This window comes from Eimeria maxima, genomic scaffold (assembly GCF_000499605.1).
Source record: "Eimeria maxima Weybridge genomic scaffold, Emw_scaff186, whole genome shotgun sequence".
Classification (NCBI taxonomy): Eukaryota; Apicomplexa; class Conoidasida; order Eucoccidiorida; family Eimeriidae; genus Eimeria; species Eimeria maxima.
The window spans coordinates 16,205-43,997 of NW_013564765.1; the positions used below are offsets into that span (position 1 = coordinate 16,205).

The following is a 27,793-nucleotide window of genomic DNA, read 5'->3' on the forward strand; positions in this document are numbered from 1 at the left end:
GGTTAGTAACTTTCCTGTAGCTAGCTGGACTGGGAAGTGCCCTTTAAGTGATGGCCACGCAGCATATATATTTAGGTATGCTGCGCTTAGTAGTAGTAAGTCAGAGCTTGGTGGGTCATTGAAGCTACACGTCTACAAGAGTAGTCAGGTGTAGAACTGACTGGAGGCGTGCTATTCGTACGCAGAATTCGCAGCTGGTTGCAGTGGCATCTGCTTGGCACTGGGGTTTGATGCACTGTTGGGGATATGTCAAAGTAATGCCTATCCGGCAACAGGATGAGCTGAAAGACTACCTGGGGACACAAAGGGGGTCCCCAACGTGCGGCTCGTCTTATCCACGTTCTGCGTCAAAAGTGCATCGCATGAGTCTAATAAAAAAAAACACTAGCCCAAGCCAGTGCTGAAGGTAACTGCCTGTTCAGATGGTTTCCAGTCTGCACGAAAAATTGATACTGAAAAGAATGCAGCGTGTCAAATCAATCATCATACATCAACTGCATCTGTTCGTGTACGACGACGGCGTCGAGGTCAATTGCTGTGCAGTTGTTAATCGCGTAGAGCAACCGCTCCCTCATTATGGCGACGGAGGAGTAGAGCGGCATGACCAGCCGGAAGCTGCAAGTGGCCGCTGTTGGAAGCCGATTGTCGTTAACAGTGGCGCCACGCTGCACATAGCAGTAGAAAACAGAAACGGATGGGAAGTAAATCAGAGGGAACCTACGGACCCCTCACCCTCGAGAATGGAAGCCACGGAGCCAGAAAGGCCTGCAATGCAATAAGGGTTCTGGTGATGGGAACAACCCGGTTCGAAAACTTACATCAATAGTTTCGTAGTCCACGGTCATCCGCCAGTCACTACTGGCGACCGGTAGACGCGAGCGACCGCAGACGAATCTGCAGGCAAATGAATTCCAGGTTGCATGAAGTGAGCAAATGACACAGTTTGCCACTTGATAAACTGGCTGAGGAACCTAATTACATCTTTCAGAGCAGACAATGCACTTGGTGCACTTATCACAGAGTTTAACAGACTCCATATCCTTACGAGACAAACCGAACACTTGTAGATGTGGTATATGTAGAGGTGTAGCTTGCCTGAGGAAGCGTTGCACCTGCTCATTGGTGAAGGACTCCAGAATTTCAAAAAGCTGCACTTTAAGCCTTTCTGACGAGCACTCCGTGTGCTCTTTCAGCGTGGCTACATCTACTTCTCGGTCTCCGCAGACGCGATACTCCAACCGCCTGAGTTCAAGGCAACTCCGCATTCTAAAGCAAAAGCTATATATCAGAAAAATCACCTATCCTCTTAAACCCAAAATCACAATGGAGTGGCATCACACCAAACGCAGAGCAGCCACTACCGTGTCAGAATCCAGAGCTAGACGGTCTAGTAGCTATATAGGTAAAAGGAACAGTATCCTCTAACCCACCGCCAGTCGAACAGAAGCCGCAGGCGGCCTAAAGGCAAGACGGCGGCGATGCCTCGCAGCACAGCCTCGATGCCTTCTTGGCCCTCAAGAAGACGAAATCGTTCAGAGAGGCGAATAAAAGTCGCCAAATTGAAGGCATTGACGGGAACGTCTGCGCCCCCCTCCACTAACTCGCAAGATCTGCCTAGAGTGTCCTCGGCGCTGAATGTCATATCCGACAAGGAGGCTTCCATCGTCGCGTCCCAGAACTGCGGCGGCACTGCAGCAAGGCGCCGGAGAGAGCGAAGCATCTCCACTGCTACGCAATCGGAGTCCGCTACGTCCTGCATAAACAGATGAACACAAATACACACATGAAAAGCCACTGCAACAGTACAGCCACCGCATCCCCAACAAGAAACACTCGGCTAAGATTGCATCAAAGGGATGCCAAAGGGAAGACTAACCTCAATACTCAATGGGGCTGCAACAAGTTTCTTCCACAAGAGGGGGTTGAAGGTAACGTTAAAAGCACTTCCGATGCAGAAGCACATTGCCATAAGGCGACCCAAGGCCTCATACATGAGGATGTAAAGATCTTCATTCGCCACAGCCTCCCCTTCTGCCGGCGGCGAACTCGCCGTGCGGTTTGCCCCGGCGGTTGGCGATCCCTGCAGCTCCTCCCTGCGCGTCGTTGCTGCCAAAAAAGGGTCTTCTAGCGGATCTCTGTACGGCAACCCCAAGCCGTCCGGGTCGTGCCCGCGAGGCAGAACGCGACGGGCGGGCGAGGGAAGAGCGCTCAAAATAGTGTCAGACGTCCAGAGAGTTTCTGCTGGCAAGTTGCGGCGGAGGCGTCTTTGGTGGATGCCCAGCTCTCTCGGAACTGGGTAGCCCTCCCCTGGAGGGATAACCGCATGCAGACGGGACGCTACATCCGCACGGTGCTCAGAAGTTGCTTGGTATGGCTCCTGGCAGCCGTGGTTGCTTCTTCGGCTGCTGTCAGCAATGCTGTTGCCGCTATTTTGTTCCTCTGGAGGAGGAGGCGGCCTCAAGTCGGCTGCGGAGACCAGGGGATCCGGCAAAGCCGAGCGAGCGTCGGGGCGGAGCACGACGGAGTCCTGGTGGGGTCCAATTGCATGCGTAGCGTTCAGACACGGAAGACATGGCATGAAGGAGGAGGATAGAAACGCGTCTGGTGTTTCCGCTACAGCCCCCATGACTTCATTTGCAACCCCGGAGAGGAACTCTTGGAACGGACCGCCGAAGTCTGTGGCGCCTTCCCCCCTAAACACCACCAGAAAAGGCCTGTCGCCTACTCTGGCTCGCAGGCGGCAGGGGTTTGCTGCAGCTGCGAGGAGCTGCATCGTGGCCTGACACCACAATGTGTGCTGCAGGCGTTTGGCTGTTGCTGCCTGACCCCGGTCAAGCCTGAGCGAGGGCTGCTCTCGGCTCGAGAACCCCAGCTTCTCAACAATGCTCCTCCATAGCGAACTCACCATTACGTTGGTCAGCAACGGGCGTAAAAACAAATACACGCTCATTTCAATCGGCAAGTCGGAAGGGCCCACCTGTAGAACCATCTTGCTGCTGCTGCTCAACGGCACGCGCGAGGGGGTTCTCATCTGTGAGTCCACTTCCCGCACAAGACCGCGGAAGAACTCAGCCCCTGGCTGAGCCGTCAGCAAGCCGTAGTAGTTAAGCGGCAACTTGGGAATGTTGAAAACAGGAGCGACCGACGGGACAGCTCTGCTGCCGCATGCACACAAGTGCTCCAGGAGACGCAACCGCAATCCAACGACCTGCTGCAGCAGTGCCTCCAGCGGAGTATCTGAGGCCACCTCTTGTAAAGCCTCTCTAATCTGCACAACAAACAAGCAGCAGGTGGAAATTCGATGCAACAGTCGGGATGCATGCACAAGCCTTACACCATAAATTCTAAAACCTACAGCACACAGACCAAGCACGCAACGGCCCCAGAGCGTGCGACATCTCGTGCTGCACGAAACGCTAGAGCCCAGGCATAGGACTTACAAGCGTCACGACCTCTTCTTTGAGCGCCGCTGCTCTCTCCAGCTCCTCCAGAGCGTTGGTTTTTCCGCCGAGAGGGGAGGGGGCGTTGCTGTTATTGTTTAGGGAAAGAAGTAGGGCGTCTCGGTCTCGATCTGCCTGCCATATGAGGGTCGCAATTCGCAAGTGTTTATCGGGTTGGGGTACTGCGCGTCCCTCCTCTGGCCCATCGAGAAGGTCGAGCAGCTGCCGCAGCCAGATGTCCAGTTTCACCGGCCAACGACTCGACACCGTCTGCAAGATGAAGGCGTCGCGTTCCACCAAAGCCTGCACTACCAACACACCCCAATTCCCACACGAGGCCGGCGTCCCCTCCGCCTGCAGCGGGCGAGTCTCTTGGCTCCATATCCCCGCAGAGGCCTCCTCAAGTAGTTGCACGTCCGGAGTCCACACGAGGCCCCCGGGCCCTCCCACGGCCACTTGATAGCCCAAATCTTGCGCTACCCGCTGTCGCCATAGGCGTCGCTGCATGCTCTCAGCCCAGCCCCTTCGCGTGCCTCCTTCGATGCTGCAAGCCAACGAATCCAGCGACAGAAGCAACCTGCAAAGGTCTTCTGGGCTCTCCGCAGCATCTGCTGATGCTGCAAGCCGCTGCAGGCCGCTGCTGTGACAGGTAACTGCAGCAGATGCTGTCGGGAACGCCTCCTCCCGCGCGCCCCTTTGTCTTAAACCGTCGGACCTGCGCGGCCCCGCAGGGATGGGGCGAGGTCCCTGCTGCGGCGGCGAAGCTGCCTGGGGCTGGGGAGGCGGTTGTTGCATCCGCTCAGCTGCTGATTGCTCCTCCAGCAGTATCAACCGCCTCGTGATGACGGCTAACACCATTTGCACGTCCTCGAAACCCTCTGCGACGGCCAGGCTGCAAAGGAGGGAAGGGGATATGGACGCAAGAGGGGCGCGCAACGGTGGAGAAGGCCCTTCTGAGTGTGGGGAGGAAGACACTCCTCCACTCAACTCCAGGCCCCACACCAGCAGCTGCTGCAGCAAAGTCCGGGGGTCAGCGGATGCCACCGGTACACGCCCTTCAGGAGGCCTCAGCAGGGACGGGAGCACAAACCCAGTCGAGCTGCTCCTGCTGTTGCTGTTACTGCCGGTGCTTGGCTGGTGGCTCCCTCCTAGAGTACCCGAGGCGCCGCCTGACATGCGCTGCTGGGGAGTCACTGCAGCGGAGTTGCTGCTAATGAGGCTCGTTGTCGACGGCCTGCCAGCCCTTCCCACTATTCCCCCATCCACGTACTCCAGTATTTTGTCTCCCGCGCTGCTAGACTGAGGCAGCATGGGCCCCTTCAACGCTGACAACCTCCAGACTCCACTTTGTCCCTGCGGCTGGCACCCACAAGGCGTGGCCCCATGCAGCAGAGCAGCTGTCACCTCGGGGCTCCCCCCTCCAGGAGACGGCAGCATCGGCTTGCCGCCTTCAACGCCATGCGCGTCACGGCGCTCTCCGTCAATATACAGTGCATGAAGCCCCAGCACCGCCTCCCCTGCTCCCCCCACCACCACCGTACAGTTCGCAAGGAGAGAGCCCCACATCCAGGGGGTGCATGCGCTCACGCCAGTGGCCTTGACAGCCTCCGGTGCCGCCTTCCAGGTGCTGTTGCTGCTGTAGACTGCAGCAGCAACGAGTCCCGCCTGGTGCAACTGTCCCGTTACTGTCGCGTACCTCAGTAGGGCTGCCACCGCGTCGACACGTTCCTGTGGAGCCCCTCCAGGCCCCCCTCCTCTGGAGCCGATGAGGTCTAATGGGGTGAGGCCCGCATCGTTCTTAAGTGTGGGGTCTGCTCCAAGAGACAAGAGGAGCTTAATAGTGTTATAGCAACCCCGTCTGTACACCGGTGCTGCAGCCGTGGGCCTCCCGTTGTTAACAGAGGGATCGGCAGCTCGAAGAGCCGCCCTGTGAAGCGCTGAGTTGCCTTCAGCGTCTCTGCGGTCCACCCAAGCTCCGTATCTACACACCAAAGTCGCCACGAGCAGATCCTGTCCTAATTCAGCAGCCAACATCAAAGGCGTGCTGCGGTCACTGCTGCTCCCAAATCCCTCGGGGTTGCAGCCCCCCTCCTCTATCAGCACTTGAACGACATCAATGTAGCCTTGCTGTACTGCCAGCTTCAGGGGTGTGTCGTGCGCGTGTTCACCATACAGAGCTGCGATGTGCTGCTGCAGCTGCTCCCCTTGCCGTTGTGCGCTGCTGCTTCTGCTGTTGTTGCTGTTGCCGCTGCTGTTCCCGCCGCACCAGGTCGCCAACTGCTGCTCCAGCGACCCGAAGGTGCAGCTGGCAGGGGCTGTCGCTGCGTCTTGAGCCTCCAGCCAGTTGGGGAACTGCCCAAAGAAAGCTGCAATCCACCGCACGTTTCGGTCTCGGATAGCTTGGAACAACGCATACACTGTTCCCTGGTGTACCTCCAGGTGCCGAGCTGGCGAGGGGGGCCCGGGAGCCCCAACGCTTCTGGGGCCTCCAGAGCTGCATGCAGAAACTAACTCGGTGCTCCTGAACCGCTGGGGAGGAAAGAATATCGTATCGCGTTCTTTTACCACAACAGGAGACGCAGGACCCTGAAGCGCCTGTTGGTGGTTCAGATGGTCGTGCTGTAGCTGATTTGACACCAACAGCTGCTGCTGTTGCAGCTGCTGCTGGTGTTGCTGTTGCTGTGTTTGTTGTTGCTGCTGCATGTGCAGTTGCTGCTGCTGCATCTGGCGAGCAGCAACGGCGGGCCCCCACTGATAGAACTTCTCAAAGCTGAAACCAAACTGGTAGACATCGTTCTTCTTGAAAAGCAAGGCGGGTATGGAGGGTTGAAACTCCACTTCCACAAGGTCTCTGGGGGAGAAACCCGGGACTCCAACAGTTACATGTGCCTCCCTCCAACCGTCTGTTGATGCCTTAGGCCCCCCGCGCAAGTTCAGCTGGGCCCCCATTGCATGCAGTCCCATAAGCTCCCCAAGAGGCAAATCCAGGGGGCACAGAAGCCGACCGTTTGAGAACCAAAGCCAACGACACAAACCCCACACAATTCCCACCATCTGCGTCCCCGCTGAAGCTTCACTCACCCCAGGACTGCCTCTGAACTGCACTCGGAAAGGCAACGCCGGGTGTATAGACCCCACATCCAGGAGAGGAACGCCGCACCCTCGGCCCCCATCCTGAGGGTCGCCAATCTGCCCAGTCACAGCCCCTTGCTGCTGGCGTACATTTACCATGCATGGTGGGGCCCTAGGGCCCCCCGGAGCAACCGGGGACCCAGCAGACAAGAGCGAACGCGTGGGTGCAGAGGAGGCCCCCACGTGCACCAGAGGAGCTTCCACCGCGCCGTGCTGCACCAATTCCCCCAATGGTGTGCTCAGGCTGGGTTGGCGGGAATCGGTCCAGGGGTCGGCGCTTCCGGCTGCGGCGGCGGCAGCAGCAGCAGCGGCTGCTGCTGCAGCCCTTGCCGCCTCCAATTCTTCCGGAGGGCTGTCGATTGGGGCCTCCTCCATGACGGGTTCGCGACTCGTCTCCGGCCTCTGCACCCACCTCCAAACTGCTGAGGAGTAAGTAGACGGGGCCCCTACTGGCAACCGCAAGCTGACGCCTCCCCGGATCTTCGGAGATAACGGGAACACGCGCCAGAGGTGACCCGCGACGGGGCTCCCGCCCGCAGTACCTGCTGCGCATGCAGCAGCCGTACTGTGGCGATTCCCTGCAACATCCTCTTCCTCCCGCTGGCCAAAGGCCCTAGGGTCCCCCAAAGCTGCAGCAGCCGCTGCTGCTGCGGAGGCAGCAGCGGCCGCTGCGGAGGCAGCAGCGGCCGCTGCGGAGGCAGCAGCGGCCGCTGCGGTGTCCTCTCTCCTGCCGCTGGCCGCTCCTCCAGGGGCCCCTAGAAGTTGTGCCGGGCTATCTGCGGGGGCAGGCTCGAGGGAATAGAAGACCTCGTTGAAAGGGACAACAACGGGGCATTTTGTTTCTGAAATCCCCAGCGTCGCGACGAAGAGGAGACGCCTCCAGACAGCGGAGACAGCCGGAGGGGGGGGGACGGCTCCAGGCCGCTCCCCCACCAGCAAGACAGGCACCACCGCTGTGCAACCCGGCGGTAGCATCTGGGCCGCAAGTAGCTGCTGGTTTTCGAACCACAGGAGGTGGCGCCCCACCGCTCGGAGCACGAGCTTGAGGCCCGGCGAGCCAGCGATGGAATGAAGCGGCTGAGGGGGCCTCTTCTCCCCCCGCTGTGTTGCCAGTAAGGAAGCGAGACCAGTCCTCTGGTCAGTTCGGAGAGGACCCCCTAGCTGGAGCCCCCAATGCCTCCCCGGTAGCTGCGGGTCGAAGCCGCACTGCAGCTCGCGCGATGTTAGCTGCAGCAGCGCGGCGTCGGAGGTCCCGTCCCAGTTGCCAGCTAGTAAGGTCCCCCACTGTCTGCTATCTACGGCTCCAAAGAAAACGCGGGTCAGCGGGAATCCCTCCTCGACCCAACTCGCATTCCCGGTGCGCCCGCCTGCTGCTGAATGTACCGCAAAACTAACACTGCAGCAAGCAGAAGAAGCTCCGCATTGCAGTGCCAGGCTGCTGCATGCATATACCGCTCGTCCGCCTCTTGAAGACCCGTGCAGATTCGAAACCTCTAGACGCTCTGCTAATCCCTCGCCGCTTTCAGCCTCACAACCATTCGAACCCTCGCAAGGCTCCCGAACCACCGAAAGCTGCAATTCGTCCTTCCCGAAGTCCCCTTCGCTGCTGTTGTTGCTGCTACTGGTGGTAGGAAAACTGTTAGTAGAGGTGGCGGAAGGCCCGACAAGCATCCAGCCTGCCGTTTGGCTGCAGTTGCTGCTTTCCCCAACCAAGTGTTCAAGACTTCGGTCGAGGGCGACGAGGAGACGGGGGCTTTGCCGCAGCTCGCTGGCCCCGGCTGGCCTTATGTCGTCGGCTATGGCTGTCCCCCTCTCCATATCCGCCGGCACCTGCAAACTGCCGTGCAGCAGCGGCTGTCCCCGCCTCTGCGCTCCGAACACAGGCTCCAGATTCAGCAGCAAACACGACCCTGGGAAGGCCTCAAACCTTCCCACCGCGCTCGTGCTGCCGACTGGCTCTGCAATAGAGACAGAAACCGGCAGAGTCTGCACTGCACGAACGAATGGCAAAGGAAAGGAGACTGCTGGCGATGTGGTATCGTCGGCTAGAGAGGCTCCCTGGGCTCTTGGGACCCTCGACAACTCAGTTTCCATCACACCTGCATCATCGCTGCCGCGGCGCCGAGGAGCAGCGGCGTGTGCACAGCTCGCCTCCACACTTCTGCTGCTGCTGCAGCTGCTGCTGCTCCTGCTGCTTCTGCTGCTGCTGCTCCTACTCCTGCTGCCTCTGCTCCCTCTGCTGCTAGCCCTGGAAATGGTGTTGAGGGCTCCAGGTGGAGGGAGGCCTTGGCTAGGTGTGATGCTGCAAGACGCATTGGCAACTCCCTCTGCAGCCATGAGGTAGGCAGTGAGGTCTGCAAGAAGAGGGACAGTATTGTGCTGCACCCAGGAGACAGCGCCCCAGCGGTCCGCCTTAAGGATGGAAACACAGGCATTGGCGAGATAGTGGGTTAGAAGGCTGCAGTTAATGCGGTAACGGACATGAATTCTGTTGAGGTCTGCTGCACAGAAGCAATCCAGCCTGGCGGGTCTCCAGTTGTTTACCTTCTCCATGTTGTCGAACACAGAGGCGCTAATAAAGCACAGACACTCCAAATAACCCTGAAGGAAACCCAGAAAACAACGACCAGGACCCGCAAGCAGACAGCCGCCAACCGTCGCCCTCACAACGGGAAACGCGTCCGCAGAAACAGCCTTCGGGCTCTGCTGCTGCTGCCCCGCTGCAGACGCGCACCATGCAGCCATTCCCGAAGAACCACCAGCAGAAGCAACAAATGAAGAAGATGCAGATACGGTAGGAGCGGGAGCATGTGCTGGCCATGTTTGGATTGTTGGGAGTGCATATCGTGAGAGTAGCCAGTGTGTCATGCGTGCTGCATCAAGTCCGAGTTTAAGGGGTAAGTTGATGCCGTTGACGAGGAGGCCAAATAGAGCAGAGTATGTGAGGGGGTTAACAAGGGCTTCCCTCAAGCTTCCCGGACATAGCGGGTGCCTCACGAACCCATCCATAAACCAATGTGCGACATACACAGAAGGTGCGAGGGCGCAGTACTTTGGGGTCTTTTTGCGGCGCCCCCCTGCATTTCCCACAACTTGGCCAACAGAACCCATCAGATGGTATAGCAGTTCGGTTTGCAGCAGCCGCTGAAGACGCTCCACGCACGCCTCCTCCTCCTCCTGGCTCCACTGAGTGACAGCCCGGTATAGAAGCCGCTGCCACCCGAACAAGGGGCACGCCTCCACGCTGTGTCGCTCAAGATCCTGCAGCAGCTGCGCTGAACAGGTACCCCCGTGAAGGTGCACCCTAAACGGCTGTTGATAGTCTGGAACTCCATCGTCGCTCTCCCGACTAATGAAGTAAGCACAGATACGCAACAGACGCAGCAGGTTGACAGCCCCTGGACGAGGCATGCTCTTCTTCAGCTCGCCAACACCGCGGCAACTCAGCGGCTCTTTTATGCCTCTGTAGCAAGAACAGACACAGGAAAAGCACAAAAAAAGACACACATGCACGCCCACACAGCGCCCAAGGGGTCAGTACAAACACTCACGCGCTCATGCTTTCATTAATGCAACTAATCCTAACTCGCGCAACTGCTGGCACAGCCTGACGGCCGCCTGCTGCTGCCGCTGCCGCTGCCGCTGCAGCTGCTGCTGTTGAAGGGGAGACAACAATGGCCTGCTATGGCCTGCTCTGTCTTACCTGTAAAGGCGGTCGAGGAGCATGTCAGGACAGAGAGCAACAATCGTGCATACGAGGTGGAGTGCGTCGCGCCGCAAAGCCCAGCGAAGGGGGGGCTCCAGCAAGCGGTGGAGCATGCGGCTGGACCATAGAGAGCAAGCGCCTTCATAGTTGAAGACGCGCACATCTACAGGCCCACGGAAGTGAATAAAACCCTTTTCTTGTCGCGGCCTTGGCAGCAGCAAGCTCGCGGCAGCAGCATTGTCCCACCCGTTGCCTAGGAGCTGCTGTACGCGGTGGAGGTGCCGTCTTCCCTGGTGCTGCTGTCCACACATGTTAGTGTCTCCTTTGTCCCCTCCTATTCCCAGCGCATCTACAGGCGGCGCAGTCTCCACCGCATGTGCGACTGTCTCTGCAACCGCGTCATTCCATGCTTCATTCACCTTGTATACCCAACCCCACACTTTTGCTGTCTCCCCTGCAGCCAACACCGCCTCTCCTGAGACCGTCAGCGGCTCTAGCCCCTCGGCATGCAGCACTACCTCTGGCACTCCGCAAAGACGTGCAATCTCCTCTAGCCTCAGCGGCGCCGCTCCCTCCGCTGCCGCCCCTTCTCCCTCTGTACCAGCAACAAGGCCTCGCCCTGATGCTGGCCAGGTCTGGTCAGACGCCCCCCCGAACCTGTCTTGAGGGGCAGCAGCAGCGCGGGAACCACATCCAGCCGCTGCGTGGACAGGGACCCCAGCTGTTGCTGCAGCTGTTTCTGCAGCAGCTGCTGGGGTAGCACCACTGGCTGGCGCCGTCACGGGTAGGCGCAAGTCGGGTACGCTGGCTGAGCGGGCGCTGCGTTGCTGGAAGGGTTGCTGGATGGTCGTTGATTGCAAAGCCCCAGTGGGCGTGCACGCAGGAGAGAATTCTGCCGTTGCTTCTTCAGCACCAAATGGATCAATCTGATGACTGGCTAGGCCGGAAGTGAGGAAGCAGAACTGCTCCATGAAGACAAAAACCTTAAGGAGACACTTTTGTGTGCGTGGACTAAGACGGGGGTCTCCTTCTGGTGTCTGCTGGAGCATGCTTCTAAGAAGGAGACAGAGTGCTACGATTGCTTTGCTGCCGAGGGTAAGAGCCAGTGCTTGCAGCTCTGCCCACTCAGAAGATGGAGCCACCACATGGCCCACAGCAGCAATCTGATGGAGTGTCCCTTGTATGACTGGGGAAGTAAGAAGCTCGGCAACAGCAACAGCCAACACCTCGCATTCTTCTAGCTTTAAACCCGCAACAGCAGACAGCTGTAAACAGGAAGAGCTCAACAGCCACGGCAACCCAAGCTGAGTTGCTGCTTCCCAGTTCTCTCCTTGAGCTGGCGCAGATGCCTGCTGCCCCGCTGCAGTCGAGGCTGTAGATGAAGGAACACCTCCTCCTCCTCCTCCTCCTCTAGCTGGACTTCCTGCAGCAGAGGGATGGATACCGTCGGGGTCAATTGTCCCAGGTGGCCGCTGTTTCTCTGCCCTCTCCAGTACTTCCTGCAGCTCCCCGCGACCCAGGCAGTCACAGCAGAGCACGCCAAGAGCAGCAACGCCACGCCTACACGTCACCAACATCTCCTGCTTCGCTCGTGCAGCACGCTGTTGCTGCTGCTGCTGGTACGGACACGGGCGCAATCCTGTGCTTGTCTGTCTCCGTGGAAGCTCCACCACCAGACCCTCCCTCCCTTTAACCTCATCCCCAGGCTGCTGCTGCTGCTGCAGAGACAGCTGGAGCTCACCACTTGACTCTCTGCCGAAGGCTGCGATACGCTCCTGTAGTCCCCTGTTGAGTGGCAGCTGCAGGCTCTCTCCTCGTGCTAGTCGTCTTTGCGTCGGGAGCGAGTCGTCTCCTTGGTTGTGGAGGAGATCGTACTGATGGCTGTTTGCAGCACAGAGGCCTTCGAAGATGCTGCCAAGAGACCCCGTACAGTGCTCTATGGTGGCTGCGAGTTGCTGCAGAGCATTACGTCTTTCTGCTCGCAGCAGCAGCGGTGTCTCCGGTGCCTGTAAGACAGCTTGGTATAGGCGGAGGCTTTGGACTACAAGAGGGTGCATGCGTATGGAGTTGAGTGTCTGCTGAGAGGGTGGGGAGGCAGCCGCAGCAAGACCTTGAGATGTATGATCTCCTTGCTGCCCACCGGAGACAGTCCCCTCCGCTCCTCCCTCTCCCGCTCCTCCCAGAAGCGCCTGCTGCCCATTGGCCTGGTGGGTGTCTGGATCTGTATACTGCAGCGTGAAGTCGGGTCCCCCGTATACAAGAGTGAGGGGATCTTGTAACACAAATACAAGGTTCATTCTGCGGCGTTGTTCAACTTGCGAGTGCTGATCATAAAATACCTCAAGCACTGATCCAATGCTTTCTCCGGAGACATGCAACTCGGTATGGAGACAGCGCTGACCGTTGGGTTGCTCATCAACAGAAAACTTCACACTTAAATAGTCTCCTGGCTGATAGGAGACAGTAGTAGCGAAGACATCCCCCCAGAAGGGAGGACAAGTGTCTGTACGAAACCCTACAACATCATTTCTTTCAAAGATTTCTTGTGCTGCAGATAATACGCAATCTGCAGGAGCGACTGTCACCCCAAACCTCCCAGCCGACCATACACGAAACCCAATAACATCTGCTGCTTCTCCTGGTTCTACCTGTAGGGCAGGGAAGGTAAGAGGAGCACGGCAGAGAGCAACACCTCCTAACTCTCTTGCACGTAATACGTGCAGAGTACGCCCGTGAACTTCGGCTCGAAACGTATCCGATGGTACCCCACATAAAAATACCTCTGACTGAGGCAATGCTGCAAATTCACCACCATCTCCGTCAGCCCCAACATCCTCCTCGGGTGCAGCAGCAGCTGCGGCTGCTGCGGAAGCAGAGGATGCCGCTGCTGCTGAGGAAGCAGCAGCAGCTGCTGCTGCGGAAACAGCGGGCCGCGAAGATAGCGTACCATCCAACTCCACTGCAGCTGAAGGACGGCTTCCAGGAAGCCCATCCACAGATGCGTTAGAGACAACGCCTCCGCCCTCAGCAGCAGGGGTCCAGCTAGGAGGTGATTGTGCCCCCTCCTGCTGTCGAGGATCGCCGGCCTCCCGCTGTCCTGGACCTACTTCCCCTTCGTTTCGCAACACCTGTTCGGGGCCTTCGGAAGCCAAAGGAGGCCTTTCAAGGGAACCGTCTCCTGTTGCCTCTGCCGTCTCCTGATGCAGCTGCAGCAGAGGCCCTGCAGAGTGCATCACGCTGCCTACGCTGACAGCCTGCAAAGGCGGCAGCAGCTTGCAACACGCCTCTGTCTCTGACGAGCTTTCCCTTGAAAAGAGACCCTCCCCGCTTCCCCCCCACACAAGAGCAGGAGTTCCTAATGCACTCCACGTGCCAGCAGAACAACCGACTCCTGTTCCTGCTGCTGTTACTGCAGCTGTTGCTGCAGCTGTTGTTGCAGACGTCGTTGACGTTGATGCTGCAGCAGCTGCACCTGCTGTTTCCGTTGCTACGGAGGGAAGCGCTAGACGGCGCACGCACTCCGTCAGCAGTTCATACAAACGGGTCTTGACAGGGAGAGTCCTAAGGACAGCCTCCAGCTGTAAGGGGAGGGCCCTGAAGTGGATTAAGAGGGTCTCCAGCAGCAGCACTGCAGCACTGGAGGAGGCCCTAACACATCTTAGCAGCAGAATAAGGGTTCTATCAATTAGGCGTTCTGTAAAGAGAAGCTTTTCTGGCCATCCCCCAGTAGCAGCACTACTGGTACCTTCTTCGTCTGCCCCTAACGTTGTTCTCTCTCCTAATGTGCTGCTGCCCTCACTTGCTGACCTCCCCCCTAAGATTGTCTCTGCAGCAACAAGGGCCTCAACACATTCCGTCGCCTTGTCCTTCTCCGCCTCTACACGCCCAAGACCAGTGGAGCTACGGGACCAGACAGGGAGGACATCAGCTCCTCCCCTAAGACCCAAGCTGCTGCTGCGGCGCAGGTCTCTTAGTGTTTGTGTCTGCAGCTCAGAAAGCCGCTGCACTATACTCAGACACAGCTTCAATGCCTCCACTGCCACTGCTGCTCGTTGCATGCTGCGCTGCAGCCCCAGAGATGGCGCGACGGGGAGGAAAGATAGACCCTCAAGAGCCTTCCGCGACACCCTCCCGTGCTGCTGCGCTGCAGCAGCAGCAGCAACAACAGCAGCAGCGGCGGAACGCCCACTGTCACCGTCTTCATAAACCTCGTCCGGACCCGTCAACACAAACCAAAGGGCAGACTGAAATGCTCTCCATGCGCTCTGCTGCAGCCGCAGCCGTGCGCCTTCATACTCCCGCCGCAGCAGCTGCCGTGTTCTCTCTTCAAGACCCCAGGAGACACCCCAAGAGAAAGAAGGGCATATTTCGTCGCTGCGCAGCGAACCCAGGGGGCCCCCAGGCCCTCCCGGACTCGTGGAAGGCACCTTGGAGGCCTCTCCCTCACCCTCCTCCTTCGTGGGCCCCAATCCACTGCAGCTCCGCTCGGTCTTTCCCGGGATCGGGGACCGCACATCTGGGATCACTATACCTCCCGCCGATTCCCCGCTGCCTTGTGGGGCCTCGTACACCAGGAGGCCCTTTGCTGCCCATAGGTGTGCCCACAGAGAAGCAGACAGCTGAACAGACGCCTCCAGCGCAAAGCCCTCACGCTGCAACAAGGAGGAAGGGGGACGGCAGTGTGCTGAGGTGTCTCCGCAGGTACTGCCTCCAGAGACACCGCCAAGGGGACGACCCCACAGATCGTCCCCCACTACCTGCAGCTGCAGACGCAACTCCGCTATCGACTCCTCCCGCCCGTCTGCCTCCCCTGCCGTCGAACCTGTGAGCAGATAGCACCGCAACAGAACAAGACACGCACATGATCAACATACATTCCATGCACAAAGCAAGCACACCTCAATAAGCAAGCGTTGTAGCAGTGGCAGCAGCAGCAGCGACTGCCATTGCTACAGCAGCAGCAGCAGTTCAAGGGGTGCCTAGATACTGGATTCGCCCCAGACAGGGGAAAAGGGTCCTTTAGCTAGCGATGCAGAAAAAAGAAGAAGAATGGAGCTACTGCATGCCGTGGATTTTATACCTGCAGCAAAGAATGTGAGGGGTGCCGCAGGATCCATTTGAGTCACCATCTGCCGTGTTGCTTTTGTCCCGTCTGCTGCTGGTGACGGGAGGAAGGAGGATATAGTCTTTAGAGGAGGCGAGAAGGGGGGGGCGCTGTGTCTGCGCTGTACGTACAGCAGCACAACCCATCCCCCTAAACTGGCCTTCTCCCTCAGGCGGAATCCGTGATGCAGCAACCCCACATCTGAGCTCCACCGCCGGCTGTCTAGACACCTCAGTGCCACGCGGGTCACTGCTGCTGCTAGGGGCAAATATACTGCCCTAGGGGAAGGGGTTGAGCTGAGGCAGTCAAGAGAAGAGAAGGAACTTGCAAAACGTTTGAAGATCAGCCCTTCCCGCTCTCCTACTGCTGCTGTGGTTGCTGCTGTTGCAGCTACTGCTGCAGGCCGTGTTGCCGCAACAGCAGTAGTAGCAACAGCAAAAGGATCTGCAGAGGAGTCCCGAGTATTAGTCGGTATACGCGGATGTGCTGCTTCGTCATGCAAGTCTCTAGAGCGAACAGTCTCAAGAGAGAGACCTCTAGATCGGCTATCAGCAGGAGCATGAAGGATACGAAGAGGGACAGGGAGAGCAAGGGTAAGAAGGTGCTGCAGCAGCAGCACGGAGCTGCTGCTGCATGCAAAAGGCTCCCTGCCAAGACATAACTGCAGCGTAAGGAGCTGCAACTCCGCTTCCATCCAGCAACAGTCTGCTGGCAGCAAATGGTAGACACCCGGGCTGCTAGGAAACGCCAAGGATAACATCTCCTCCATGTGCTGCTGCAGATGGAAACGAAATACTGTCCTGATGCAAGACACACGTAAAAAAAAAAAATAAAATATAAATAAAATAAAATAAAAATAAAATAAAATAAAACAAAATAAAAATAAAAAACAAATACTCAATGATCATTTATCCCCAAAGGATATAATAACCAATGCAGCAATACCCAACACAATAATAACAAATACAATAAAAATAAATTCAATAATAATATACACAAGAATAAGATATACAACAAAAAGAAAGCAATAATAGTACACACAAGAATAACTATCTACCAACAACAAACTCGCGAACAATTCAATTAAGAACGGAGCAACGAACTACACACACAATTAGGGTTTAGGGCTTAGGGTTTAGGGCTTAGGGTTTAGGGTTTGGGCCGCCCTGCCCTTCATCGTCTCGTTGCCTACCGAATTACTTCACAGAGAGAGGTGTCTAGCGCGTCCGCTAGTGGCTGCGACTTCCAGAAGGGTTGCGCACTGCTGCTGCTGCTGCTGTTATGGGTACTGCTGTGGCTGCTGCTGCTGCTGCTGCGGTGTCCGTCTCCCGTCTTGCAGGAGCGGTCTGTCTGAGCAGGAGCAAAGGCAGGAGTCGACCCCAACAAGGAAACCGCCACGGAGTGCACCAGCCGCAGCAGCAGAACTCCCGCATACCTCTTGGCTGTGCCACTAGGTGGGGAGCTGAGGATGCTGCGTGGTGCAAGACCGGTGGTTCTTGCTGCTGCAGCAGCAGCTGCTGCTGCAGCAACTGCTGCTGCTGATGGTAGCAACAGCTGCAGCAGCAGCGGAAGCCCCTGTCCTTGCCTCAGGCCGCCATCTATCTGCTGCAGCACGCATCCTCCCTCTGAGCTTGCTGTAGTGCAGCTAATCTCCCTACAGCTACCATCACTCCCCTCTGACTCCAAACAACGTTGTGTCTGCAGAGGACCATCAAAACTTGTTTGCTGCTCAACTGCAGCAAACACTCTTCTTCCCTCCCCTGAAGTAGACACATTTCCTCCACTAAGCCATGCCCTGCGTGTGCATGCAATCGATGGGGCTGTATCCAATCTCCGGCTGCTTCGCACCACCTGCTGTTGCTGCTGTTGCTGTTGCTGATGGGGAACGAGAGAGGTATCCACTCCTGCTGCCCCTAGACCTTCTCGCGTGCTGCAAGACCCTGCTGCAGCAGCACTCCAGACAAGAGCGTCTTCTGTTGCTGCTCCTTCTGGCAGCAGTCGTTGAGGAGCAGCGGCGAAGCCAAGGAGGCCCTCATGCGAGCTGCTGTGGGGCGCACCTGATGCGTCTCCATCTATGAGACACGGCCCCGCAGGTGTATCCGTACAGCAGCACAGCCCTGCAAGTACAAGGGCCCGTAGACTATTAACAGCAACAAAACGTACCACAGCAGCAAGCTGCTCAACCAGCAGCACACGTCTTGTTGTGGAGACATCTGCACCATTTAACATGAAATCAACCAATGATTGTAGACTACTCTCTGTAGCACCACCAGATAACTCATTATCTGCAGCAGCAGCAGCAGCAAAATAACCCTCCAAAGGAACCCTTCGCAAGGACATCCACCGCATCCGTCCTCCTGATGATCGCAGTGTTAAAGGCCCCCAAGCACGTGCTGCTCTTCGTCGCCGCCGCGCAGCAGCAGATGCAGCAGCAGCAGCAGTCAAGGCTCCGGAGCCTTCTACTGAAGCGGCTGCTGCAGCACCAGCTGCAGCAGCAGCTGCTGCTGCTGCAGTGCGAGTTAAAGCGCCCCACGGCTGCGAGGCGCTGCGTTTGCTGCGGCGCCTCCCGTTGCGGAGGAAACGCTTAAGCATCTGTACATTGCGGGCAAAGCCAAGGCCTGCTGCAGGGTCCCCTGCTTCGGCGTCTCCTTTTGGGTCTATGGGGCCCCAGCTGCAGCGGAGAGCAGCAGCAGTAAGTGTCTCCACACTCCTGTCGCGAGACGGACGGCGGAGGCGCACCGACTGTTGCGCCCCACCGCATGAGCTAGACCCCACACGGGAGGAACCAGGGACCCACACCCGCTGCTGCTGTACTCGTTGCTGCTGTTCCTGCTGTTGCTGCCGCTGTTGCTGCTGCTGTTGCTGGCGTCCTCCGCCACCACCAATGATACCAACACTTGTTCCCCATCCCCCCCTCCTTAGGCCAAAGAGGGAAGGAGAGGAGACACTGCGGAGCATCGATGCCCCTACAATGTCTCTTTTGTGGGACCCCACAAGGTGACTGCTGAGGAGACGTCTCCCTCCCCGTCTTGACAGCAGCAAACGACCCTCCGAGCTCGCCAGCCCTCGAGGGCAGCAGGTTAACAGCCACAAGCAGCGTTCCACAATTCCGCGAGCTTCATCTGCTCGACTCCACGGAAGCTCCTGCTGCTGGTGCTCCTGCTGTTGCTGCTGCAGCGGCGGCTGGTGTTGCTGCTCGTCAGGATTAGTAGGACTAGCTGGCCAGCTGCTGCTGCAGGAGTCATCAGAATCCGATAAGGCTAAGGGTGTGGGGCTACCACCTTCTGTGTCTGCAGCAGCTGCATCTTGTGCTGCTCCTTTTTCCGCTCTTCTCCTCTGCCATGTGGCGAGCAGCTGTATAACTGCTCTTTTAGCAACAGCTGCTGCTAGACTAACAAGTGCTTCCCGCTGCTGCTGCTGCTGCTCTTCTGTCTCTTTTGTTGCCTCCCCTGCCCCCTCAATGCTGGTGCCTCCTTCATATCCAAGCACATGCAACACTGCAGCAAATATCGCCCGCTGCACTGCAGCAACACGAGGATGGAAGCCTGCAAAATGCGCCGCTAACTTCGGATCTCCGCACGGCTGTCCCTGCAGCAGCCGCAGCAACGAAGGGCAGCAGTTGCTTTGCTGCCCTGCTGCTCTTCCTGCTGCTGCACCATCTACCCCGGCGCATGCAGCTGATGCTGTAGCTTCTGAAGCAGCGGCAGTAGCTGTGTCTGTGGGTAGCGGGTAAATCGCCAGGCGGTCGGCAATACCCAGCGGGAAGGAGCCTGGTACTTTCCGTGCCTGCCCGTTTGCTGCTACGGGTTCAAAAGCAGCAGCAGCAGCACGATCTGCCGCTGGGGTTTGGGGACCTCCTTCCTCCCCCTGAGCAGCAGAAGAGATGCCACGGTAATGAAGATGAAGTCCGCCTGTCTGCTGCTCTGCTGCTGCCGCTGCTGTTGCTGTTGGTTGCGGCAGCAGCTGCTGCTGATCACTTTGGGGCTGGCTGGGCACTACAGGAGTTTCTTTCTGCTGGCTTGCTGCGAGGAAGTCCTCTACTGCTGCAGGGAGACCAATGGACACTGTCCGCTGCAGCAACACCGCGCGGGGTGTATAATCAAGCAGCAGCAAGACACTCGATCTTAATGCCTGCTCTAAGGGCTTCAAGGGATGCCCTGCAGCAGCAGCCATATACTGCGCCCCACCCAGCAGGAGGGGCGGCAGCCCCGCAACTGCACGGGATACTGCATTAGCTGCTTGTCCCTCTGCTGTCTCCAACGAAACTGCATGAGACACGTCTACAGCAGCAAGAAGAGCAGGGAAGGTGCTGCTGCTAAGCTGCTGCAGCACGCTAGCTGTTGCAGACACCAGACCCAGCAGCTGCTGCACCAAAGGATGCAGATTCCCCTGCTGCATATCTTCAGACACACAAGAACCTAGCTGCCGCAGCAGCAGCAAACAACGGAGAGACATCTGCAGCATGCTTGGCCACAGCCGCAGCACAAACCCGATCACGCCGGCAACAGCATCAGCAGCGTCTTGCTCCAAAGCAACCACACCTCGAACGGATTTACTGCTGCTATTGCTGGTGTTACCTCTGCTGCTGCTGCTGCTATTGTTGCTGCGATTGTTCTCGTTGCCTTGTACAGTTGCCACCAGCAGTTGCAGCAAAGGGGTTAAGAAACTCATGAGGGGCAGCACGCCTCCCCCTAAGAAGGCGGACCCATGCAACAGCGCAGGGTCGGGGGCCCCTATGGGGCCCATTAGCTGCTGCGCCTGCTGTGTACATGCAGCACACTTTCCCTCATCTGCTGCTTCTAATCCCTCCTTCTCCTCTGCAGCAGCAGCAGCACTACCAGCCGTGTCCGCACCCGCTGCTGCTGCTGCTGCTCTAGCACCCTTACCGCTGCTAACCTCACCAACTAAGGCAGCAACTGCAGGAGCACCCCCCTTCGCTACTGCCTCTAGCATAAGACCGAGGAGATTGTTAGCTGTCCTTAAGGAGGCAGCAAATAGTTTCTCCAAGTATTGTGACGTTGCAGCAGCAGACGACTTCCCTGTCTGCCCCCACAGCAGCAGAGGCCCCCCAAAAGAGAGACCGGGGCCCCTACCGCCATCCGCGTGTGTTGGCCCCTCCCTCGGTGCTGCAGCAAAGGCGCTGCTGCCGCCAGCATTAGGAGAAGCAGCACCTATAGAAAGATAAGGCAGAGGACCGCCAACCCATCCAGAAGACGGCTGCCCCTCAGCTGTGTCGGCTGGTGCGTCAGTGCAGCGCTGGCTGTTGCTGCTGCCCACCCGCTGTCGCTCGGTGCTGCTGCGGCCTGTCGATCCCCGACGCCGCAGAGACCGGAATAGCTGCGTTAACCACAGCTCTGCTGCGTGCCGTGTTAGCTGTGCAGCAACACGCCCAGCTGCATCACTGCTGCTGCTGCTGTTGCTGCTACTACATCTGCTGCTGCTGCTGTCACCACCGAAGCCAGTTGCTGAGCCACTCTCCCCACGCGAAGCTCCCTGTGTCCCTGTGGATGTCCAAAGCTCCCCTGTGCCCCGCTGCAGCGCTGCATGTAGTTGGTGCAGGCGGTGCTGCAGCGGTATCCATAGAGAGGGCCGCATCAGCAGCTCTTCGCAAGCAGAGGCCTCGGTGCATGTCCCCGCACCCGTTGGTAGCCCCATTAGTCTCGGGCTACACAGAGCCCCCAAGGTAAATCCTGGTGATGCATGCAGCTGCTTAGAGGAGCTGCATGCACTCCATCCTTGACTGCGAGAGGAGTCTTCCGATCCTAATGAAGAAGCTGATACAATCCCTCCAATGGTGCTGCCGCAGCTGCTGCGACGCTCGCTGCTGCAGCAAGATGATGGTGAGGCAGCAGCCTGCTGCTGGGAACCATTAAGGGCATCCCTTAGCTGCGTCTCTGTCTCCTCAAGGAGAGAAGAGAGAAGAGGCCAAAACCCGCTGTAGTGATGAGATGCTAGTTTAGCGCATGCGTCATGGAGAACAGATGAATCTTCAACCTGTCGCTGCTGCTGCTGCTGTTGCTGCTGCTGCTGTTGCTGCTGCTGCTGCTGTCTGTAGGATGTGGGAGAGACGGCTTTGCGAGCTCCTGCTACCCACGAGATGTTGTCTCCGCCAGTTGCTGCAACCTCAGCAGCGCCCACAAGGCGGAGTCCCCGCGGGCGCCCCCAGATATATTCTTTGCTCTGTGGGCCCCTTGCCAAGAGGCGTATTTGCTCTGCTGCAGCAGCACCAAACTGCTCTGGTGCCTCCGCAGGAGTTACCCGCAGCTGCAGCTGACAACCTGGTAGCAGCTGCTGTGGTAATGGGAGAGCCTGCTGCTGAGCATGTTTACGGTGGGGGCCCCCAGGGGGCCCCTGTGTACAATGTTGGCCCCTTGTTTCATGAAGGAGCCTATTGACGATGATACGGCCTGTCTTAGGTCCTTCAAGTACCTGCAGCAGCTGTTGAATAAAGGTAGATTCCTGCTGCTGCCTCTTGCTGCTGAGGGCTAGCAGCAGCTGCTGCAGTGCACGAGGTTCTGCCCGCTGTAGCAGCACGCGAAGGTTCTCTGGTGCTGCAGAAGCAACAAGGGTACTGCATGCCTTTTTAAGTAGCCATGAGGCTCCCTGTGCATCAAATAGTGCAGCAGCTAACTCGAGACCCCCACCTCCTTGCTGCTGCATGCATGTGCTGCAGCAGCAGACACGAGCAGCAGGAGGCGAAGCATGAAAATAAAATAACCATACATCCATAAGACGAGGAGACAGACACCCTAGCTGCTGCAGTCCCCTTCCCCCAAGGACACGATTGCTGTTGCTTAATAAAAGTCTTAAGACACACAATAAGCTGTACATACACTCCGCTCGCTGCTGCCATTGCTGCTGCTCTCTAAGTGTCTCCTGCCGCTCTATGGGCCAACGCACATCAGAGACAGGCAATGGAGACTCCCCCAGGGTACTACTACAGCCGCTGCTGCTGTTGCTGCTAATGCTGCTGCTGCTGCGGCTGCCGTTCACCGAGAAACCCATGCTCGCGCTGCTGGTGGAAGGAGGAGAAGAACACGCTGATGGCTCCAACGCATTGGGACTAGGACTCGATCTTACCTCCACCAGCTGCTGCTGCTGCTGCTGCTGTTGCTGCTGCTGCCAAAGTTGCTGCTGGTGTTCAAGGAGTTGCAGAGCCGCCTCAACAGCAGCAAGGCCCCCAGCAGCAACGACCTTATGAGCACTAGATAGAGGATCCGTAAGGGCAGCAAAGGCAGCAGAAGGTTCCCTTGTGCTGCAGCACAGCAGCATACCATCCTCCTCTGCTCTCATACACAGTCTATGGACAGCCTCACACGTCAGCTGCAGCAGCTCCTCTAACGAGAACTTGCTGCTGCTGCTGCTGCTGCTAGTGCTGTTGGGGAGAGACTTGGGGGCATTAGAGAGAACAGCACGTGCTCGTAATTCCTCCATAAAGGGGGAAGAGAAAGAAGGGGAAGGAGGGGACAGCAGCACCGCATTCCCCCTAAGATGTGCCATAAGCAGCAGCTGCTTAGGCCGCAGCTGCAGCAAGGGCGGCCCCGGGGGAGGGGTGGGTAAGGGTAGGCAGCAGAGTCTTTGTCCATTAATGAAGAGGACAAGGGCTTCTTGTGGTTGCTGCAGTCGATCTAAGAGCTGGTCTTTTGCTGCTGCTGCTGCTGCTGCTGGTGCTGTTGCAGCAGCAGCTGCTGCTGCAGCAGCATCCCCTATGCCCTCCTGAGAGACACCTTTATCCAGCAGCAGCTCAAGGGTTATCATGCGTTCTCCTTGTAACTCAAAGACAGCAACCATTGCCTTCGGTGGTGTCTCCTCCTCACTAGAGACACTTGCGGGGCCCCCAGGGGCCCCCCCAGATCGCCCACCTCCCCGTACCCATACAGCTAGTGCAGTAGAGGTGATTTCAATGTATAAAACTAACGCATCCGCATCTTCACCCACGCTGTTGTTGCTGCCGTTGCTGCTGCTACTGTTGCTGTTGCTGCTGCTGTTGCCGTTCCTGCTAGTGATCTCCTCCACGGTACTGCTACTACTATTGCTGTTGTTGTTGCTGCTGCTGTTGTTGCTGCAGCTTCCTTCTCTCCTTAATCGTATAAGCCGCTCATTCCCATATAGGAACTCTAGCAGCACGCATGCACCTCCTTCATCTCCTCCGCCTTCCATCTCTCCTTCTGCTGCTGCTGCCTCTTCTCCAGCAGCAGGCTCTGGCAGCAGCAGCTGCAGCTGTGATATGGAGGCCCCTGCGCCTCCTAGGCCGCTCGACATAACTCGCAGTGGGCCCCCTTGGGGGCCTCCTACTGGGGCACCTAGAGGCCCCCCAAGGGGCCCCCCCACAATATACTGTCTCCTATAAGAATCCTGCGGCACACCAAACCAGCAGCGACGCTGCAGCGCGAGCAACTCCAACGCATCAAGAGAGGGGAACTCAAACCTTGGAGAGCTGCTGCTGCTGCTGATGCTGGGGTTGTTGCTGCTGTTGCTGCTGCCGACAGGGTAGGTTGGGGACAGGGAAGCTGCTGAAGGAGACGGCGTATACGAGCTTCCGCTGCTGCTGCTGCAGCTGCACTGGAGACCATCAGCTGTCTGGATAAGGAGATAAATAAAGTCAAGGAGACAGCAGAGACTGTTGCCATGCAGCGCATGCAAAAGAAGGCAGTCAAGTGCAACAGCAACAGCCTCCCATGCCTGCTGTCTCCTGTCTCCTTGGTGTGTTGCTGTTTGCTGCTTCTTCTCCTTACTGTCTCCTTGGGTGTCTCCTTCCTTCTGTTGCTGCATGCTGCTGCTACTTCGAACCTGCCGCTGCGCCTCCTGCAGCAGCAGACGCAGCAAAGTCCCCATTTCTTTCTGTGCTGGTGTGCCCCTGCAGCGGCAGCTGGATGTCTCGAAGAGCTCTTCGCTGTCTCCGTCCTGCTGCTCTGCTGCTGATGCTGCAGCAGCAAATGCCCTCTTGCTGGGGCCTCCAAATGCTGCAGGCAGCTCGGCGAGCAATCGCGCCTTTGCTGCATGCAGCAGCTGCAGCAGCAGCTGCGGAGTGAATTCCCCCTGCTGCTGCAGTGCCATCAAGGCCCATAGGGGAGCAGAATTGGGTTCGTCTTGCTGCAGCATCAGCTTCTGCTGCTGTTGCAGCAGCCTTAAACTGCCCAGCAGCAGCTCTCCCTCTCCCTGTCTTTGCTGCTGCTGTCTCTCCATCTCCACTCCCCACAGCCCTCCTAGTCCCTCGTTTGCTGCCCATGCATCTGCTGCTTGCATGCATCGTTCTCTTAAAGATTGTTCTGCTGCTCTCCTGCTGCTGATGCTGCTGCTTCCCTCTGCAGCAACGCCACATCCTAATCCTGCTGCAGCAGACACAAGAGACTGCAGCTCAAGCCGCAGCGGCTGCAGCGCCCGCGGCAGCCCACAAGACGTAGCAGGAGCAGCAGCACAACTACCCACAGATGCTGTTAGACATTCCTCCAATACTGAACCTCCTGCTGCTGCTGTTGCTGCTGTTGCTGCTGTTGCTGCTGTTGTTGCAGCAGCAGCAGCAACTCCCTCCGAGTCCTCTACACGGGAAGACCCCGCCTCTTCTGCAGCAGAAATCAACAAAGGCTGTGGGGACAGCCACTCTAGGGAAAGGGCAATTGGATCCTCTGCTGCTTCCTCTGCAGCAGCAGCAGCAGAAGATGATGATGATGATGATGAAGAAGGAGAAGAAGAAGATGATGAAGATGAAGAAGAAGATGATGATGATCCTGCTGCTCCTCCTCCTGCTGCTGCAGATCCTGTTGCTCCTGATGCTCCTCCTCCTGCTGCTGCAGCTGCTGCTACGGGGGTTGCCGGTGCGGCTGCTGCTGCAGGTGTCGGCGGTGCAGCTCCTGCTGCTGCAGTTGGTGTTGCTGCTGCTGGAGTTGTTGGCGCTGGAGCAGCTACTGGAGTCCCTGGAACTGCTGCTGCCGCTGCTGCAGCTGCTGCAGCAGCAGCGGCAGCGGCAGCTGCTGCTGCAGCAGCAGCGTTTGTGGGGGACGTCTGCGCCGAGGGGACAGGGCCTCCTCTTATGGGTGGCTCCTGTGCTGCTCTCTGCTGCGGCTGCTGCTGCTGTTGCTGCCCTCTAGCCCGTTGCCACAGGCGCCGCAGCTGCTGCTCTCTCCCCCCAAACAACCGCAGCAGACGCCTCAGCTCACCTGAATCGACTGCTAAGGGAAGTGGGCCCCGTGGGGCCCCCCCTGGTAGGTTGGAAGGGTCCCGCGGATGCTGCTGTTGTTGGTGTTGTTGCTGTAATTGTTGCTGGTGGTGCTGCCGTTGCTGCTGCTGCTGCTGCAGCAGTAGCTGCTGCTGCTGCTGGAGAGCTAAGCTGCGGGCAGTGCTATCATATGGGGTCCATGCCCACGTCAGCGGATTCAAAGGAAAGGTCTCCCATAGACCCTCCCGCACTCCCCCTTGCTGCTGCTGCTGCTGCCGCTGGCGCTGCTGCGCCTGTAGCTGGAGCAGCTGCTGGTGTTGGTGCTGGTGCTGCTGCCCCGTTGCTGGGCCGCGGAGGGATAGTCGCTCCAGGTTAGGCAGCGTCCAAGGGCTGCTGCTGCTGCTACCGCCGAGGGAAGCAGCAACAGCAGCAGAGACGAGGAGCCTCGAGAGACAAAAGCATAAGTGCGTCTCTTCTAGCACTCCAACTAGAGGCAACAGGGAACCAGACCCAAGAGCAGCAGCAGCAGCAGCTTGCTGCTGCTGCTGCTGTGGGTTTGTATACACCGCAGGGCAGGGGTACTGCCCATCACTATTAGACTCCCCTGTCGTCTCTGCCCGGGGGGCCCCCGCCTCCCTCGGTACCCAATTGGAGGAGGCAGAGCGGGGCCCCCCTCCTCTTATATCACTTTCTACAATACACTCCACGTTGCTGCTGCTGCTGCAGCTGCTGCTGTGCTGCTGTCTCCTGCGGTAGGCCCTCAGCAGCCGCGAGGCCCCCTCAAGAAGGACAACTTCCGTACCCTTGTTAAGGGGCCCCAGGGCCCTTGTACGACTAAGGAGGGTATAACAACTAAAGGGATGAGGGGATGGTGGGGGGCCCTCTTCCCTTAGATACACAGGAGACACAAAAGGGGACAGAAGAGAACAACCAGAAGAAGCAGCAGCAGCTGCTGCTGAAGAAGAAGCTGCAGCAGCAGCAGACTCCCAACTTCGAGACTCAGACACAGAGGGTGGTCTCCCTGCTGCATGCATGGTATGGGGCCCCCCTGCTGCCTGCACGTTTGGGGGGGCCCCTGCTGCACGCATGCTAGGGGGGGCCCCCGTATGAGGGGGAAAAAGAGGAGATCCTTCCGCCTCCATCCTTACAGAACTGGGTTGCTTAGTAAACAAGGACAAGCTGCTGCTGCAGCTGCTGCTGCTGCTGCTCCTGCTGCCGCTGCTGCCGCTGCTGCTAAGAATAGTAAGGGGCAGACACGGGACAGAGATGAAGCTGTCCCTCTGCTGCAGCCATCCCTAAAGAGCAGCTGCGGCCTCAGGAGGCAGCAGCAGGTATCACTGCAGCAGGTGCAGCAGCTGCTGCAGCTGCAGCAGCAACAGGAAAGGAGAGCTTATAAAGCCCTATAGGCTGTATTATATAGTAGATATATAAAATAAGGACTTATCCTTGCTGCTAAGAAGAAGAGGAAGGAGGAGGAGGAGAAATAACGAAGAGAAAAAGGAGAGCTAAGGAGACACAGACAAGGAAGAAAAGGAGACACCTTGTCTTAGGAAGGGACAGTACAAGTGTCCCCTTCTTATGGCTTATGGTTTACTGCAGGGGGAGGAAAACTTTGGCAGTAGCAGCAGCAGCGGCTGCTACTGCTGGTGTTGCTGCTCCTGTAGCTGCTGTTGATGCTGTTGCTGCTGCTGCTCCTCCTGCAGCAGCAGCAGCAGGAATGAATAAGAAACAGAATAAGAATAAAGAGAAGAAGAAGAAGTTGCTGCATTAACTAAAAGACAAAGACACAGATGTCTGTCTCTTAAGGCAAGAAGAAGAAGCCGACCGTTGGACTGCTGCTGCAGCAGGGAGCGGCAGCAACAGCAGCAGCAGCAGCAGGATGTTGCTGTTTTGCTGTTTACGGTGTATATACAACTAAATAAATTAAAGAAAAAGATTTTTATTTTTAAAAGAAAAAAGAACGAGAAGGAGGACGACTGTTGCTGCGGGCAAACAAAGACGAAGAAGAGAAGAAAAGAAGGCCGGGGAGGCAGCAGCAGCAGCAACAACAGCAGCAGCAGCAGCAGCAGCACGAGCTGCAATGGCGTCTTATATAAGTCTTTTATTTAATTAAGGTAAATCAATGATAAAAAACAAGAAAAACAATAAAAATTTATTTATTTTTCTTCTTTTTTACTCTTTCTTCTTTGCTGCTGCTGCTGCTGCAGCAAACAGACCAGGCCGACCGCTGGTGCGGTGCACAGCAGCAGCAGCAG

General features: G+C 57.6%; 1 protein-coding gene across 1 annotated transcript; it reads right to left on the reverse strand.

Moving 5' to 3' along the window:
- Nucleotides 1–476: 476 nt before the first annotated feature.
- Nucleotides 477–26,680, reverse strand: EMWEY_00020330 (HECT-domain (ubiquitin-transferase) containing protein, putative; the record flags this gene model as incomplete). Its single annotated transcript, XM_013480373.1, has 10 exons — nucleotides 477–665; nucleotides 819–962; nucleotides 1,113–1,242; nucleotides 1,431–1,753; nucleotides 1,877–3,268; nucleotides 3,441–10,035; nucleotides 10,276–15,100; nucleotides 15,359–16,182; nucleotides 16,575–16,732; nucleotides 17,231–26,680. The coding sequence occupies 10 exons, from the start codon at nucleotides 26,678–26,680 to the stop codon at nucleotides 477–479; spliced, it is 24,030 nt and encodes an 8,009-aa protein (XP_013335827.1).
- Between the last annotated feature and the right edge of the window lie 1,113 nt (nucleotides 26,681–27,793).